The sequence below is a fragment of the Notolepis coatsorum genome (genome assembly GCF_963971535.1).
Source record: "Notolepis coatsorum genome assembly, chromosome: 19".
NCBI lineage: Eukaryota > Metazoa > Chordata > Actinopteri > Aulopiformes > Paralepididae > Notolepis > Notolepis coatsorum.
The window spans coordinates 63,657,624-63,675,384 of record NC_140183.1 but is presented as its reverse complement, the minus strand read 5'-3'; the positions used below and the strand labels follow the sequence as shown (position 1 = coordinate 63,675,384).

The following is a 17,761-nucleotide window of genomic DNA, read 5'->3' as shown; positions in this document are numbered from 1 at the left end:
CGTTGTGAACGCATAATCTATGTCTTAAATTATGGCTATGTGTCTAATCTGGCCGTTGCTTATCAATGACTTGTTTGCAGTCAACATTGTCAAAACGGATTGTTTTTTAATCGGTTCATTTCCGTTTTATACCATTTTGAAAAGCCCTCGTTTTATTGAAAGTTTCAGGAAAATATAAAGATGCCGTGATAAACGGCATTTACTGGAATATTCTGGAATACACAAAAAACGTTGTAATTTTTCGGCCTATTTATGAATCGTTTTCAAATAAATGCTAGATTATCGATAGTATGTGTACTTATGCACGCTAGAAAAGCGAGCTGAAAAATCTATTCTCTCATTTCCTCATCAGCGCGCACACACACACACACACATAGGGCAAACACTGATATCTCTGTGAAAACAGATCCGATTATCCTAAGACTGGTCAAATAGATTCCTTACCTCAGATAAGATGTTCTCCAAAAAGATTATTCCAATTCCTGATCGCCATTCCAAATATCGATCGTGTTTATTGATTCAGCGCTGGGTACTGGAAATATGTATTCCACGCTGTTTTCCGGCTCTGCAATCACTTCGATCTCTTCGGATGGCTTGCCGGATAAGTAAAATGAGGAAACTGGATCCCCCCCCCCCCCCCCCATCAGTCTAATCCAATGGTGTGCAGTTACACAGGGAGAGACGATAGGGGGCGGTATTTTCCCAATGGAGCTCAGAGAGAGGTTGCTGCACTAACGTGAGACTAGATTGATGAAATATGAATTCAAATCGCTAATAAAAACTACAAACAAACGCTATTGTTGGCATTCAACGGTCGGCATGAACTAACGACATATAGCGTTGTTGGCACTCAAAGTGTTAAAGAGCACCTACGGGAGGCTGCAATTCGAAACTGGCCACCATAAATGTCCAAACCCCCCCACCCCCACCCCCTCCTAATAGACCGTCTCCTCCCCACCGTATGTATATATTCTCTCCCCACCGTATGTATATTTCTCTACCACCCACCCACCCCCTCCTATACAGTCTCCTCCCCATCATATACTCTGTCAGGATCTATGGGTAACAGTACTGCATATTTGCATATCGTATATGTCACAAATGTAACAGTACTATATACCTGTATGTCCCTCCCTATGCCATAAATGTCATGATGTCATGTATGTTGTGTATGTCATAAATGTCACTATATGAATTGAAAATGGGGGACCCTGATGTAAACAAGACGAACGTCTTTCTCTGGTCTGCATTCCCTTAACAATTGTGTGTATTGAGCCGTACTGTATTGTACCCATTCTGCAATCTGTTAAATAAAGTGTTCATTCATTCATTCATTCATTCATTCATTCATTCATTCACTCTGTTGAGCAATTGATTAAAAACACATACGGAATACAACCGACTGTCTACGTAGTCGCTCCTGTCAGCGGTGAGCCAATCAGAGTTCATTATGTTCCCCGAGGGGCGGGCTCTTGGAGTGATGCACGGCGGACGGGTCGCGGCTATGAACTTCAGTAACCGCCTCTCATCCTCAAACACACTTGATAAGGTCAGTGTATTGTCTGTGCCTTGCGCTTGATATATAATACAGTATCGCATGCGTACGGGAAAGTATCCAGGTTTGAATCCAGTGTGAGGTTTAGCGGAGGTAGCTAATTTCAGCTAACAGCTAGCTTATTTGTGGCTGCCCTGCTGCTACTAGGTCGGCTCGCTTGACTCATGTCGTAGACACTCTGACAGCCAGCCAGCCAGCAGGCGCTTTGTCGTCTATCGGCGTTTCCTATGTCAACGTTACACACCGCTAATTAATTCGAGCCCATCCGCACCGATACGTTCTAACGTTATAGAATAGAATAGAAGTAGGCTGTGGTATGTCAACAAATAATATGGCAACTTTACTGTGCTGGGATGGGCCGTCCTGTGGTTTCCCTGACTCACAGTTTTGGAAGGGTGACAGAAGTATAATGGTTTGGCCTGCTATACTTCGGTTCCATAGGTTCCACCCTATGCATGGTCTACACTTAATTATGTTCTTATTATTAAGTCTTTTCTTTTAGTCAAGCCGCGTCGTTTTTGTCTCAATAGTCATCATCCCTACTACTGCACAAAGTGCGGCCATGGTTCCCTGCAGTTCCCCCCCCCCCCCGATTTGACTATTAGCTGCAAATAGATTAGGTCGTAACTAATTATGCAACCGAGAACTTAAGACACACGCAGTGTCAGTATTTAGGTCAGTTTGACACAGCCAGAACATGTCATGAGCAGCAAAGGCCAGGCCTAAATTTCATAGCGAAGCTATTAATAGTGGGGGCATTCTTCTCCCCACTGCTTGACCTGTCCTTGCAGAATAGTGCAGAGTTCTGGTTACAGCTAGACAGACGCTATAATTGCAAGTCAATGCACCGAAACGTCTGCAATTTGAATAGTTTGGAACCTGTTGCTGTCACTGTAACTCTGAAATTGGGTAATGAGGCAACTGAGAAGGTGAGAATGGCTCAAATGAGCACAATAGTAATTCATATCCAAAATATATACATATAAAAGGTATATCAATTATAGTACCTTTTTATAGACCATAAGACCAAATTGACAAAGACTAAAACTAGACATTTTCTATATATTTTTAGTTTAGTTTGTTTGTTTGTTTGTTCAGTTTTAGACTAGTTAACTATAGTAATCCTATTATCTATATGAACTATTATGACTGAAGTCGGCACCAGCCTAAATGCGCACATGAAGCATGATGTGTCAGTGTGTATGATAAGTACGCTGCTTGTCACAGGAATAATATTGCCTGCGTTCTTGTTCTTGTGAGTGCTGGTGCTGTGCCTTTTGAACTTTGTGACTGTACCCCCCCCCCCCCCCCCCTGTAGGTGTAAGTAACTCTTCCGTGCACTGAGTGTGCGTGACGTCTCCCAGCACCAGTCATGCCCGTGACCTCACAGCTGCTCCGGGGCTTGCCACGTGCCAAACTATTGGCTTCCGGCCTGTTGCCGTTCCATCACCAGGTACACTGTGGGCCCACTCCTCTCCGACCCACCTCAAGACACTCCTTCCATGTCCGGCAGTCACACCACCTGCCCGTGCGAGGTTACCGCACCACGTCTGGCCTCCACAGTTACAACCTTACCCCGCCACAGGTCAACTCCATCCTGAAAGCCAATGAATACAGCTTTAAGGTATGTAGGGACACAACACAACACGTTTTTCCTCCACACACTCTTGGGGCGGGATCCACAAAGAATGGATTGCAATTTTATTAACAGATTGCAGAATGGGTACAATACAGTACGGCTCAATACACACAATTGTTAAGGGGATGCAGACCAGAAAGACTTTCGTCTTGTTTACATCAGGGTCCCCCATTTTCAATTCATAATGAATTGTAAGTGTGCAATTAGCACCGTGCAATCCATCCCGCCCTTAGTGTTTTTCCATGTAAGAAATGTTAGATGTCAGTCTTATTGTGTGTTCTAGGTGCCGGAGTTTGATGGGAAGAACGTTTCTTCGGTGATGGGTTTCGACAGCAACAAGCTGCCGGCCAACGCGCCCATAGAGGACCGTCGCAGCGCCGCTACCTGCCTGCAGACGCGGGGGATGCTGCTGGGCGTGTTCGACGGCCACGCTGGCTGTGCCTGTGCCCAGGTATCACCGCCGCCTGATTGATAATTAGGGCTTCCTTTTGGCAGGTCAATTCGACAATTCGTTTTATATTAAAGGGGACATGCATTGCTATTCCTTTCACTATTTGGGCAACTTTACACAATGCCTGTGAGTCTATGGAACACATCTGTAAAGTTTTTTTCCAAAAAAGTCATTGTTTTATATTTTTTATCAATTATTCAAAAGTTTTTCGACTTCAACATTCCAAGCTCTTTGTGCTGGGCTCTGCCCATAAGCGCTTTGAGTGACAGTCGCTTTATTAACACTTTCGTTGCCGTCACCTATAGGGTCCAGCTGCAGCGTCGGGGGTGTATATATGAATTATGAATGCCATGGCGAAAAAATGAAATATTGATCTCAATAACGCTGTACAGTGAGGTCTGGCGCTCGACGCATGGCGGCCAATAATGCTGTAAAGCGATTTTGGCGGTCAATGTGTTAACAAACTATTTATTACATGCATATTATACTGTGCGTTCGTGTGCATACTAAGGGTCAACATCTGTGCAATAGCACATATCACCAAAATCACACATTGGCCCATGCCTACTAGACACAAAGGATATCGGTTGTCAAGCTGCTTTTGTATGTTGTAGTGTTGTCACAATACCAACATTTTGACTTTGATACAGATACAGATAGGAAAGGTAATGGAATATATTATTAGATGACAGAACATGGACAATTATTTAATTCATTATAATTTAAACGCTATTGAATAATAGTTAATCAATAGTAATTAATAAAATTATTCTGTTACAACTACTGAGCTATATACTATAGCTACTGTCCATCAATATCTTCCTTTTGAATTAAATAGGTTCAGGAGAGAGATGTAGAGAGAGGGAGAGAGAGCGAGACACGCACACATACATACACACAGAGATAGACGGAGAGAGACAGAGATTCTCAGCCCCCCCTTCCCTCACTATGCCTCTGAGCGTCCCCAGTGATTAGCGTTAGCAGTAGTTAGCGTTAGCAGGTTAGCTTAGTTGGAGTACTCAGTTAGCAGATAACATCACAGTAGTTATTGTTTTTTAGGAACAAGTTAACAACTCACCACTACAGCCCCCAGTAGCCTAGACAGTCTCTTGAAACACCGCTATCTTCAAACTTCCATTCCTCTCGAAACGTTCTTTTGTTAGGTGGTCCCGCACATCCTTTTCGTCTGAGAAAACCGCGGTGGGTTTTCTTTTTAGTGGCCGGCTTACTCCTTCCATTTAACGCTATTAAGCTAACGTTAGCTAATCGGTATAGCAGCTGTGCGTAACGTTACAGTGCAAGCAGGTACATAAGCAGGTGGTGGATGTGACGTTGGTAAACAAGGGGCGATTGACGCGTGAGGCCGCAAAAAAGGCGACTGTCGTAAGACCAAAACACACTGCAGTTTTAATTATTTTACATGACTATTTTGTTACCCGCCATGTGGCGGACAGACCTCTCAGACCTCGCAAATGTCACTCGCCAAACCTAAAACCTGCCCGCCATTGGTTATGTTGTTCCGTCTACAAATCATATTATACCAGGTAGCCAATTGACGGAAAATCCGTCACGACTCCAAATCAAATTAATCCGCTTGAATCCCTGCACACATTTACACACTCCTGCGCGCGGTCCCTCTCTCTCTGTAACACATACACATACACACTCTCTCTCTCTCTCACTCTCTCTCGCTCGCTCGTTCTCTGCCTCTCTGTCAAAACCCGCTTGAGGAAGTGCAGGTATTTCCACTCGCTCTGCTGTTGTTGAGCGAATGGTTGCGCTACAACCATAGAGGGGCTGTTAGTTATGCAGATCAGTGCCTTATTCATGTCAGCAAAACAGTCAAATCAGAATGACCTAATTCAACTGAATTATAGCAATCTGCCAATATGGTAATTATTAGAGACACAGACCCATTGATACTAACCCCCCATTGCTATAAAACAATGCTAAACACTGGAAAAGGCCATTTATAAGACACAGGACCTTTAAAGACTTTTTTTTATTAAGTCTATTCATATTTCAGTGCTAGCATATGTTAACATAGTCAAGTGCAACAGAGTAATATTCATTTTCTGAGTATTTAAAATCAATAAATCCGCTAAGACGACTGCATATGACGCCAGATGGCTGATGTGAATTGCTGACGATGCATTAGCCTGCGTGCGGATTTGTCGGAATACTGAGACGGTACTAGGGTTGTGAAATTTCCCATGACTAAAAAACTCATGACAACACCGGAGATTTTACAAAATGACGCTCGATATCTGAAGAGCGCTTATAGCGCTACATTGATCCACTGTGTCTAGTCTGTTTTTAATTCATCTTCAATTAGTATTCAAATAGTTCCCAGTGACTATCGAGTAGCAGTTTTGTGAGTCTTGCCCATCCCTACTATGCTCTATCCAATTGTCTTGTCTTTCTCTCCACCAGGCGTTGAGCGAGAGGCTGTTCTATTACATAGCCGTGTCACTCTTGCCTCACGACACACTGTGTGACCTGGAGGAAGCGGTGGAGGCCGGCCGGCCCCTCAGCCCCATCCTGCAGTGGCACAAGCACCCCAACGACTACTTCACCAGGGAGGCCCAGAGTCTCTACTTCAACAGCCTCCGGACGTACTGGCAGGAGCTCATAGATCTCAACAGGTGAGGGCTGGCAAACACGGGACCACCGCTGGTTTCAACCCAACAACTGTTTTGGTTTTCAAGCTGACTTGCAGCTGATTTCCGGTCAGCCGTTAGTACAGCGCACAAAGTTCTGTCACAGCTAACTGCTGTTGATGGGAAAAGTTAGTGGAATGTAGTCTGATTCCAGTTGGAAAGGAGTGTTATTTGGCTCAACTGTATAATGACATTTCAGCTTGGCCACATTTTGATATTAGCATAATGACTTGGCTACATCTTCATATTGGAAAACACAACCACAAACCTGGCACTGTAGTCCTAGATGTTTCTAAGCAGCATACCAAGATTCTCTCTCTTTCACTCGCTCACTCTCGATCTCCATCTCTTAATTGTCAGTCCTGGGGAGACTCCAGACACCAGGGAGGCGTTGCTGAGTGCGTTCAAGCGGCTGGATAGCGACCTGTCCTTGGAGGCTCAGGTGGGAAACTCGCTACATATTCAACTGAGCTGGGTCTCATCTTAGGCTTGTGGGGATCCCAGACACGCTTGATATAGGAATATCTTTTACATGCTACTTGCTTTTCTAAAATCAATTCAGACCATGCATGATTGATTTATTATAAAATCTGATTTGTTATCAAATACACATACTGTCTCACCTGAAGACTAATCACATATACCTACAAACTGTTGATTTAAATTACACAAGTACATTTATTTTTATATATGTATTTCTTTATGTACTGTATGTATGTCATGTAGACGTCCCAGTCTCAATGAATGAAAGACTAAAACTAAAGACATTTTCTGTATATTTGTATTTTATTTTAGTAAGCACACAATATCGTTTAAGTTGGTTTTCTTTTTTCTAAAGTCTAGTTCTTATTTTTATTTCAGTTCACTAAAATGGTTTTCACACCTAGTTTTTAGTTTTAGTATAACCATGGCCCATGCACACATACACACACGCACAACACCATACTTTGCCTCACTAAGCTGGAATCAAAGCAGGACACTAGATCTGAATCAAACAGCCAATACTATTCTCACACACACATGCACACACAATTGTACATTCACAGATCATGCATACTGCTGCAGGTCACACCATCATAACACTCAACTAGTCAGTCTGATATTGGGTTGGAACTGTGAGACTCTTCCTAGAAGTGTTTTGTTTTTGGCACGGCGCCCCTACAACATAGTTTGTCATCATAATGTCCCGACCTGACCGTACAACATGAAGGCAACACACACATTCCTCTCCAAATAGATCTGCTACAAATAGAAATGTTGTATTGTTTACCAAACTGTTACAGGAACCGTTGCCCAACTGTCAGTGGGCTGAGGGGGTGTGACCTTCTGTTTGACTAGATACTACAGATGCCTGACTGTTAAAGAGTCAGTGTAGCCTATGCTGCCGCTGAGCACCACGCAGCTAGATGTGACTGATGGGCCAATCAGAGCTGCTAGATGTGACTGATGGGCCAATTAGAGCTGCTAGATGTGACTGATGGGCCAATCAGAGCTGCTAGAGTATTATGTGTGTATTATGCAATATTTCAAAGGAAGTAGATTGGATATCTGAAATACTTTGATTCTGTCCTCCTGAAAAGCTCCAGATCCGTCCTTGTGGCAGAAAGTAACATCAGTAAAAGGCCTCAGAATACATCAGGGAAGGAAGAAGTGCAGGTTGACCGCATTGATCAGTACTTCTTGAGAAGTCAGTCGTTTGAAGTTTGCAGGATATCATCAGTGACCCTCTCACTGAGGAGGAGGAGGGGGGGGGGGGGTGTAGATGGTACTGAGGCCAACATGCCGGTCAGAGAGAAGAGCTGTAGGAGGATGTAGATCAGGGGTCTCAAACTCAATTTACCTGGGGGCCGCTGGAGGTAGAGTCTGGGTGAGGCTGGGCCGCATCAAATATTCCACAAAAAAAGAGTTTCAAGCATTAAAAAAAAAGTACAACTGATCCAATCTTCTCAATCCTTAGCAATAACATTTCAGAACATGAACAGTTCTTCAGAACATGAACAGTTCTTCAGAACATGAATGGTTCTTCAGAACATAGGCTTCTCAGTGGTGTCAGTGGACTCATCCACAGCTATGGAAATGCACTGTGCATTTTTTTTTATTCTATCACAAAGCTGTTTAATCAAATCACCAGCCAGTATTTCAGTTATTCTGGTTGCTGTGCGATCTGAGGGGGCTTTGCTTTTGTTTGCCTTCAAACATGGTCTCCATCACTCAGTCATACATTATTTTCAAATTGCCACCCTTCACAAGAGCTACCGTTTCTTGGCATATAGTCACATTGGTTTGGTGGTGGGACTCAGGACGAATGCATATTTTTCAGTCCATTCACCTTTGAATTGCAGTCGACTTTTCTTTTACTGATCATCTTTGAAAATGGCTAGAAACTAGGCTAGTAGCTACATTTATCTCACAGAGATAAAACTGGGAGCGAGTTTACTGTAGATGCGCTGTCAACTGACTCGGACTGAAAGAGAGAGACGACTTGCATTCCGTGAAGACCCGCCCTACTCCCCTACTCTGCATCTGATTAGCAGACTGTGGGTGAGGGGGGGAACGCTGACTGGATGCTGAATGTGATTGGACCAGACCCGTACGCTTGTATTCTTTCTACAACCGAGTTCGGCGATTCATTTCTGGTCATGTGACGCGTACGCCCAATCGTGGGACCGCAAGTGTCTACACTGGTTAAGCTTAGGCGCTCTTTCGAAGTTGGTTAAGGTTAGAGTTTGTCTTAGAGCATGGCGATAGATTCTTTCGACGGTTAAGCTTAGGCACTCTTTCGAAGTTGGTTAAGGTTAGAGTTTGTCTTAGAGCATGGCGATAGAACGCCAGGTGCTTTGCAGGCTGTTCGACGCGGAAATGGGCAAGTGGCCAATCAGATTAGCAAATTGCCGAACTCCGTTGTAGAAAGCATGGTCACGCGACCCGTACACAGACAGCAGCTTATGCAGAGCACTGCTCGCAGTCAGAGGATATAGCGAGGATGCATTTGCCTTCCACTTTACTTGATATCACTCCGGAATCATGTTTCAACCAAGTCACTAACATAACGTTGCTGTCATGAGCCTGCGCTATGGTAGCCTACAAGTGATAAAATAAATAAAACGTCCAACTCTCGCGCAACGTCTCGGCAAACAGTAGCGCACGGGCCGCATTAACACTACACTTTGATGTCAAGTAGGGGGCCGCAAAATATCATCCCTCGGGGCGCAATTGGCCCGCGGGCCGTGAGTTTGAGACCCCTGATGTAGATGATACTGAGGCCAGCGTGCTGGTCAGAGAGAAGAGCTGTAGGAGGGAATGTAGATGGTACTGAGGCCAGCGTGCTGGTCCGACCGTCCGAGAGAAGCGCTATAGGAGGACGTAGATGGTACTGAGGCCAGAGAGAAGAGCTGTAGGAGGATGTATTGTAGATGGTACTGAGGCCAGCTTGTCAGTCAGAGAGAATTAGATATGTAGTCAGCACCACAGCGCTAGAGATATGTAGTCAGCACCACAGCACTAGAGCCACTAGAGATATGTAGTCAGCACCACAGCGCTAGAGATATGTAGTCAGCACCACAGCACCTGAGATATGTAGTCAGCACCACAGCACCTGAGATATGTAGTCAGCACCACAGCACTAGAGCCACTTGAGATATGTAGTCAGCACCACAGCACCTGAGATATGTAGTCAGCACCACAGCACCTGAGATATGTAGTCAGCACCACAGCACCTGAGATATGTAGTCAGCACCACAGCACCTGAGATATGTAGTCAGCACCACAGCGCTAGAGATATGTAGTCGGCACCACAGCACCTGAGATATGTAGTCAGCACCACAGCATCTGAGATATGTAGTCAGCACCACAGCGCTAGAGATATGTAGTCAGCACCACAGCACCTGAGATATGTAGTCAGCACCACAGCACCTGAGATATGTAGTCAGCACCACAGCACTAGAGCCACTTGAGATATGTATTCAGCACCACAGCGCTAGAGCCACCTGCGATATGTAGTCAGCACCACAGCTCTAGAGCCACCTGCGATATGTAGTCAGCACCACAGCTCTAGTGTGTGTGTATGTGTGAAAGAGAGAGATTAGGGCATAATAAATCGACTATTACCATCAATGGGCGTCAGTTTTCAATACCCAGCCCTAGCCCTGTCTATCCTCCCTGTCTGGCTGGAGGCTGATGTGTGGTGTTTTTTTTTTTTTTTTTATTATCTTTCTTCCCCTCCTTTTTTCCCGATTTTTCTCCCATCCCACCCTTCCTGGTTGTTGCGTACTTTCCCCTACTGTTGGTCCGGGAGACCGGAGACTGTCACATGCTTTCCTCCGACGCATGTGCAGCCTGGGGCAGGCCAACCTGGCCGCGCAGGTTCTCACCGGGGAGAGTGTAGCGTGTGGGAGGCCACACTATCTCTCCCTAGTTCCAACCCTTGCTGAGCAGGCGCCCCGACCAAACTGTGGGGGTCGCTGTCCACAACGCCCAGGACCCACCCTTCAGCTTTCCCACCCCCTGATACAGCCAATTGTATCAGTGTGAGAGGCCAGCCAAGCTGATAGCAACGCCGGGAGCTGGATTCGAACAGGCGAATCCAGTGTCTCCCGGTGTTGGTGACGAACGTAGTCTCCGTGCGCCACCTGCCCCCCCCCCCCCCCCCCCCTGATGTGTGGTGTTGACCCTCCAGGTTGGAGACGACAACGCTTACCTCCACTACTGGGTGCTGAGGGTGGCCTTCTCCGGAGCCACCGCCTGCGTGGCCCACATCGATGGATCAGACCTGTACGTTTTAATATCCACATGCATTTCTCTCTGTCCTATAATTCACTTTATTATACTTGAGAACTTTACATTTCACATGCAATGTGTACGATTTTCCAATTATTTAGAATGAGGACCGCGCAGACTCAGCCATGTACAATTATGTGAAATATGCACGTAATTTAGTGGTTGATCCTACACGGTTCTCATGCGATCGGGCCTAGCAATGAGTACTTTGTAGATTTATCCACTTAATTACTTATATCATTAATTCACCCACGTATTAAGTCTGCACGGCCTTAATTCCAAATAGTCAGTAACCATAAATCATACACAGTGCTTTTAAGTGTTTTCAGGCTTGAGAGGGAAAAAAATTGGAATCCAAAAACTCCATTTGGATTGCGAGAAGTGATGATATTCCTCGTTCCCCGTGTCTTGTGTTCAAACCCTCCCCTCCCCTTCCTGTCCCTGAAGATATCTAGCGAACGCCGGGGACGGCCGGGCAGTGCTGGGGGTCCAGGAGGAGGACGGCTCGTTCAGCGCCCACACGCTCTCCCACGACCACAACGCCCAGAACGAGGACGAGGTGGCCCGGATACGGGGCGATCACCCTCCGTCCGAGAGGAAGACTGTCATCCGGCAGGTGCCGCTCCGCTCATCCCCTGTTAAAGGAACACACCAACATTTTGGGGAATTGGCTTACAGTCTTCTCCAGAGAGAGACGAGATGGATACCAGTTTCTTCTCTGTGCGTTCAGTAGAAAGCTATCTGGCTGCATGTTAGCCTAGCTTGGCACAATGAATGGAAGCGAACATGACTGGTTAGCCTAGGCATTGTCCAACTAACACCTCTCCCGAAGGCTAACCGGTCATGTTCTTTTAAGAGTCGGGAACACTGCCATTTATTATTATTATGCCACTGTCAAATACAGTCTGTATACAAGGATTTGTCTAGAAGGCAACAACTATACAAATATCAATGATTGACAAGAGTTCTACAGTACCGAAATAATTACAATATAATAAATGTTATTTGTACAGCACCTTTCATATAAGAATTGCAGCCCAAATTGCTTCACAGCAGTGATGTAGACACAAAATAGATATAGGCATACAATTTGCATAAAATTGGTATAATTATAGATGGGCATACAATTAGCAGAGAATTGATAAACTCTCAGACATTTTGTAATAGATTTCAGTCATTAAAATCTATTTGAAATTAAAACTATTAGCAGGTTTCTGACTAAATAAAAGCAATGCATAAAGTGCAGACATATGAGTATAAAAATAGACAGAATAAGAGCAGTGCAATAAAATAGACATACATTATTGCAAGATAGACAGAGTAAAATAGTGCATTGCAATGAAATAGTTCTCATCTCCATACAACAATCAGTCTTCTCTAAAGGTTAGAGAAGCTTGTTTGTGACCGGGAAGGTCGCTGGTTCGATCCCCTGGACCAGCAGGAAAGAATCTGGGGTACGGGGAAGTGAATGAATAACTACCAACCGCTGAAGTGACATTGAGCAAGGCACTTGACCTCCAACTGCTCCAATGGAGTTCCTCAGTGGCCAACAGTGTCAGACTGTGGTTGTACTGGGCAGCTCCTAGTGGCCAACAGTGTCAGACTGTGGTTGTACTGGGCAGCTCCTAGTGGCCAACAGTGTCAGACTGTGATTGCACTGGGCAGCTGCTAGTGGTCAGCGGTTGGTATTGAGGGAATCCAACCGGCGACCTTCCGGTCACAAACCCGCTTCTCTAACCTTTAGGCCACCAAGGCGTTCAGTGCAGTGTTCCTTGTACCCTCCTTGGTAGCTGTCGCCGTTGGAAGATATCATTGAAACCTCTTTTTTTCTTTCTCTCTCCCTCTCTGTATTTCTGTCTCTCTCTGTCTTTCTGTGTGTCTCTCGCTCTCTGCCTGTCTTTCTGTCTCTGTCTCTATCTGTATTTCTGTGTCTCTGTCTGCTCTCTGTCTGTCTCTCTGCTCTCTATCTCTTTCTGTCTCTTTCTCTCCCTCTCTCTCCCCCCTCTCTCCTCCCCCCCCCCCTCTCCCTCTCCCTGCCTCCCTCCCTCAGGACCGTCTGCTCGGCCTGCTCATGCCGTTCCGTGCCTTCGGAGACGTGAAGTTCAAGTGGAGCATCGACCTGCAGAAGAGTGTGTTGGAGTCGGGCCCCGACCAGCTTCACGACAACGAGCACACCAAGTTCATCCCCCCCAACTACCACACGCCCCCCTACCTCACCGCCGAGCCGGAGATCACCCACCACAAGCTGCGACCGCAGGACCGCTTCCTGGTGAGAGACGAGGCAGAGGAGTCACGGTCTCCGCAGCTCAGATTCAGATTATTTTATTATCACCGTTTCTAAATGTACATACATTCAGATGCTTGTTTTTCCCGGCCCCTCAACCGTAGTAGATTTGTAAACATAATACACAATGTATATTCTATCTCTACAAACTAAAACTATAACTATAAACTAAACTATAAAACTAAACATAATGCACAACGTATATTCTATCAATACAAACTATGCAAATTGTATAAATAAACTATAGACTATGAACTAAAACTAAACATAATACACAACATTTATTCTATCTATACAAACGTATGCAATACGAGGTATATAGCGCTATATAAATTTACCCGTCTTGTCCTCCAGGTGATCGGCTCCGACGGCCTCTGGGACACCCTGCACAGACAGGAAGTGGTCCGCATCGTGGGGGAGTATCTAACCGGAGTGCACCAGCGCCAGCCCCTCACCGTGAGTGGCTACAGGTTCACGCTGGGACAGATGCAGGGGCTGCTGGAGGAGAGGAAGGCCCGCATGTCCTCCGCCTACGAGGACCAGAACTCGGCGACCCACCTGATGCGGCACGCGGTGGGGAACAACGAGTTTGGCACGGTGGACCACGAGAGGCTCTCCAAGATGCTGTCTCTGCCCGAGGAGCTGGCGCGCATGTACCGTGACGACATCACCATCATCATCGCCCAGTTCAACCCCCACGTGATCGGAACACAGAACCAGGGGGAGCAGTCCTGAAGCTCGGCCGCGAGACGAGCCGCACGAAAAGGACGTTAACCGTGTCCCAGTGAGGACACTAACACACATGTACACACTCTCACACACTCCGTAATAATCACGCACATACTGCCCATAAGCACAGGTTCTGTACACAAGGCGGTCCGTGATGAAGAAGCGTATATATACACAGACAGATTGAGTGGCTTTATTGTTTTATCGGACTATTAATGCAAAAGGAAGTGGCGTGCTTATCTATTAAGACCTGTTAGATTCAGTTCCTTTACAAGGGACAGAGCGCTAGCCTCAGGTGGAAGTCAAAAGACCGGATGAGCTGCCTCTCTGTGTTTCGGCCTTTGGATTTCCACGTTTACTTTTATTTACGTTGCCAATATCCCTGTGTGACCGTTTCCATACGGTGGACCCTCTCTGCACTGAGTCATCGCTGACAGAAAACTGTCCTTTGTTGCCAAGAGATTCTACTACCTAGCCCTCTAGTAGGGCCGACTGGAGCTCTCAAGTTATGGCTTGTTCTGGGGCTAAAAAGTTTTAGTTTAGTTGGATCCCCGTTAGTTGTGACGCAAAGAGCGCCGACTAGTCTACTTGGGACTTCACAAAGAAAGAGGGAAACAGGGTTGTTTGTTTGTTTTGTTTGTTGTTTTTAATCGTAGTGCACCCTGGCAATACCACTGTGTCATTTGATCACGTTGTTGGGCTCCTCCAGGGGGCCGGCGGCACCTGTTCCCTCTCCGCCTCTAGACTGCTTCTGCTTCTGAGAAGCTCGCTGGCATTTGAGGAGGTTGGTTTGTGTTCACTTTCTTTTTGTGCGTCAGCGCGAGAGCCTGCAAGTCCTCAGGCACACTCCCTTTGATCTCTGACCATGCGTTCAGCGCCAGAAACGAGTTAACTCGTTTTTGGGATCGTTATTTCGTTTATTCGCTATATCTATTCATAATTCATAGCTGCAGCCTCTGTATACCCTTCAGGTCCGCCCTCTACTGCCTTGCAGAGCTATTGCATCCCATTGGAAATGGGCTGGTGTGTTTTAACAGCCGATCTGAGCCGTGGGGGCGGTGTTTAAATACTTGGGCGAGCCAGGGGCATACAACGACGGCATGGAATACTAACCCCGCCCGCCCGTCCGTGTGTAACGCTTGGTAATGTCGGGGACATGATCGCTGTGGATAACTGGAATGGCGATCAGATAATTGGATTCTTTTTTTTGCATTACATCAGATACCAGGTAAGGACTCTATATATGAAACCTTGCGTTGATCTGATATTTCTTTCTACCGCGATCAAAGCTATCTGTGTGTAGGTGTATGTGCTTATTACCGTTGACTGCGGTGGGGGGAGGGGGGGGGAGGGGGGGGGAGGGGGGGGGGGGGGGCGAGCGCCCCGCTACGAGGGCCATTTCATGTATGCACAACGAGATATAATAATGATAATCTAGCGTTGATTTCAGGATGATTAGATAATCAGCCGAAAAATTACAACCTGATGACTGGATTACACTAAAATGCCTTTTTCTCGTCTTTTTCCTGGAATTACTCAAAAGCACCCAAACCATACTCTATTCAAAACGGTATAAAACGGAAATGTACGGATGAAAGAACTATCTGTTTTGGGCATGTTGACTGGAAGCAACTCACTGACAGTCGACAGCGTTATTAGATCCATAGATATAATATAAGATATATTTTAAGCACTTGCAAATGTCGCAGTCTAAAACTATATCCATTGAATAAAGACCTGGCGCTGAAGGGGGATCAGCGCCCCCTGCTGCTGGCGGTCAATGTGTTAAGGTCTTAAAGGTGCTGTAAGTGGTTTTTTATTTTATTTTTTATAAATTGTCTAAATTGTCTCAAATAATAGCTTCTACATTCTGACAGCCATCACTGATACAGAATGTCTGGTCAGTAACATGGGTCTCCCATTCCCTCCACTCTGCAGTAAACACGATACATTTTCTGGAATTCAGCTCCCACTTTATCCAATCAGGAGAGAGAACTCTCACTGCAAAACGTTTCTGAAATATATATATATATTTTTTTAAATAATAACTACCGGTAGTTTTAAGCTAATATCTAGGGTTCCCTCTCCTGATTGGATAAAGTGGGATGGGATACTGTAAAATGTGTGTACTGCAGAGTGGAAGGACTGGGAGACCCATGTTACTGACCAAACACTCTACCAGTGTCTAACACTTATTTTAACAAAATAATTCCACTTACAGCAGCTTTAAGGGGTTTCATGGGTTGATGACCATGTCAACTTTTAAATTCAGATATATAATATAAATTAAAAAAAAAATTGTTCATTGGAGTTACAAGGTTTTGGTCCGACAACAGCAACATGTTTTTCAGCAGCCAATGAGAGGACTTGTACAGCAGTGTCTGTATAGTGTACAGAGCACCAGCACAGGTGGAATGTCGGCTATCTTGTTGTATTACTTTGTTAAGAGATATAATCAAAAATATCTTCCTCGCAGAGCGCACAACCTTATGGGTAGACGTGGTGAGAACATGACTTCTGACCATCTTGACTCATGGTTGATATGTCATAACAGAACAGCAGAAGGAAGACAGACTATGCTTCTGTGGTCTGAGCTGAGCCATTGATAAAGACTGCCATAGAAATTCTAAAGTAAAGAAAAAATACTATTTGAATGGTCCATTGTAGACTCTCTACATCTCATTAACCCTTTCACCGCCGCACTACCAAAACGGTTAACCCTTTCACCGCGACAATACACAGAAGGTTAACCCTTTCACTGCCACACGACAGCCGTCGGTTGTGTGATGGTAAAGGGTTAACCTTTGTTGTGTGGCAGTGAAAGGGTTAATAGTGTCAGTAACTTGTCAACAGGGGATCATCACTTGGCCAAGCTGCAAAGCCCTCGTCGTTTTCATAAAAAGCTGTTTACCAGGGCGGCTGGGTGGCGCAATGGACATTGCGCTCGTCACCAACGCAAGAGACACCGGGTTCGACTCCGGCTGTCGGCGTTGCCTCCAGCTTGGGCCAGCCGTCATACTAACTCAATTGGCAGAGTTAGCGGGTGGAAGTCGATGGGTGGTAATCTGGACGTTGTGGACAGCGACTCCTACAGGTCGGTTGGGGACGCCTGCACAGCAGAGACAGGAAATGGCGGGGGTAGTGTGAGCCTCCCACACGTTACACCTCGCCAATGAGAGTCCGCGCTGGCAGGTGAAAAGATGTGACAGGCTGCCTCCTCGTGTATCGGAGGGGACACGTGATGCAAGGCTTCTATCCTCCCTACAACCGGCCAGTGGGGGGCATATGCGAGCAACCTTCAAGACGGGAGGGAAGAATTGGCACATTGGGATGCTTAATCATTTTAGGTAACCAACTTGCGTCTAGCCACGCCCCCGCGGCGACGCGGCAGCGGAGCTTTGCTGCGGCATTATGCAGCCGTAATTCCCCCTCTTTTAACATCGACGGTTAGCTCAACTGGTTCGCCGCCTTGCTGTGGATCCTTGGTGACAAGTTCGAATCCCTTCAATTTTTATTTTTATTTTTTTAACGTGCATTCTTTCGCCGGTTAAGTTTAGGCATTGTTTCGGAGTTGGTTAGTGTTAAGTTTAGGCATTGTTTTCGGAGTTGGTTAGGGTTAAGTTTAGGCATTGTTTCGGAGTTGGTTAAGGTTAGAGTTTGTCGCAGA

General features: G+C 45.8%; 1 protein-coding gene across 1 annotated transcript; it reads left to right on the top strand.

The window, feature by feature from the left end:
• The first annotated feature begins 1,470 nt into the window (after positions 1-1,470).
• On the top strand, positions 1,471-15,412 carry pdp1 (pyruvate dehydrogenase phosphatase catalytic subunit 1). Its single transcript, XM_084335653.1, has 9 exons — positions 1,471-1,549; positions 2,874-3,179; positions 3,478-3,645; positions 6,079-6,290; positions 6,666-6,747; positions 10,981-11,075; positions 11,529-11,697; positions 13,132-13,350; positions 13,720-15,412. The coding sequence occupies exons 2-9, from the start codon at positions 2,928-2,930 to the stop codon at positions 14,098-14,100; spliced, it is 1,578 nt and encodes a 525-aa protein (XP_084191779.1). The 5' UTR covers positions 1,471-1,549; positions 2,874-2,927; the 3' UTR covers positions 14,101-15,412.
• Positions 15,413-17,761: the final 2,349 nt, after the last annotated feature.

Excerpts from the sequence above, each read along its gene's own strand:
- pdp1 (XM_084335653.1), top strand. The coding sequence starts at position 2,928 with ATGCCCGTGACCTCACAGCTGCTCCGGGGCTTGCCACGTGCCAAACTA. Across the intron at positions 11,076-11,528 it reads CACATCGATGGATCAGACCT|ATATCTAGCGAACGCCGGGG; the intron begins GTACGTTTTAAT and ends CTGTCCCTGAAG. Across the intron at positions 11,698-13,131 it reads GGAAGACTGTCATCCGGCAG|GACCGTCTGCTCGGCCTGCT; the intron begins GTGCCGCTCCGC and ends TCCCTCCCTCAG.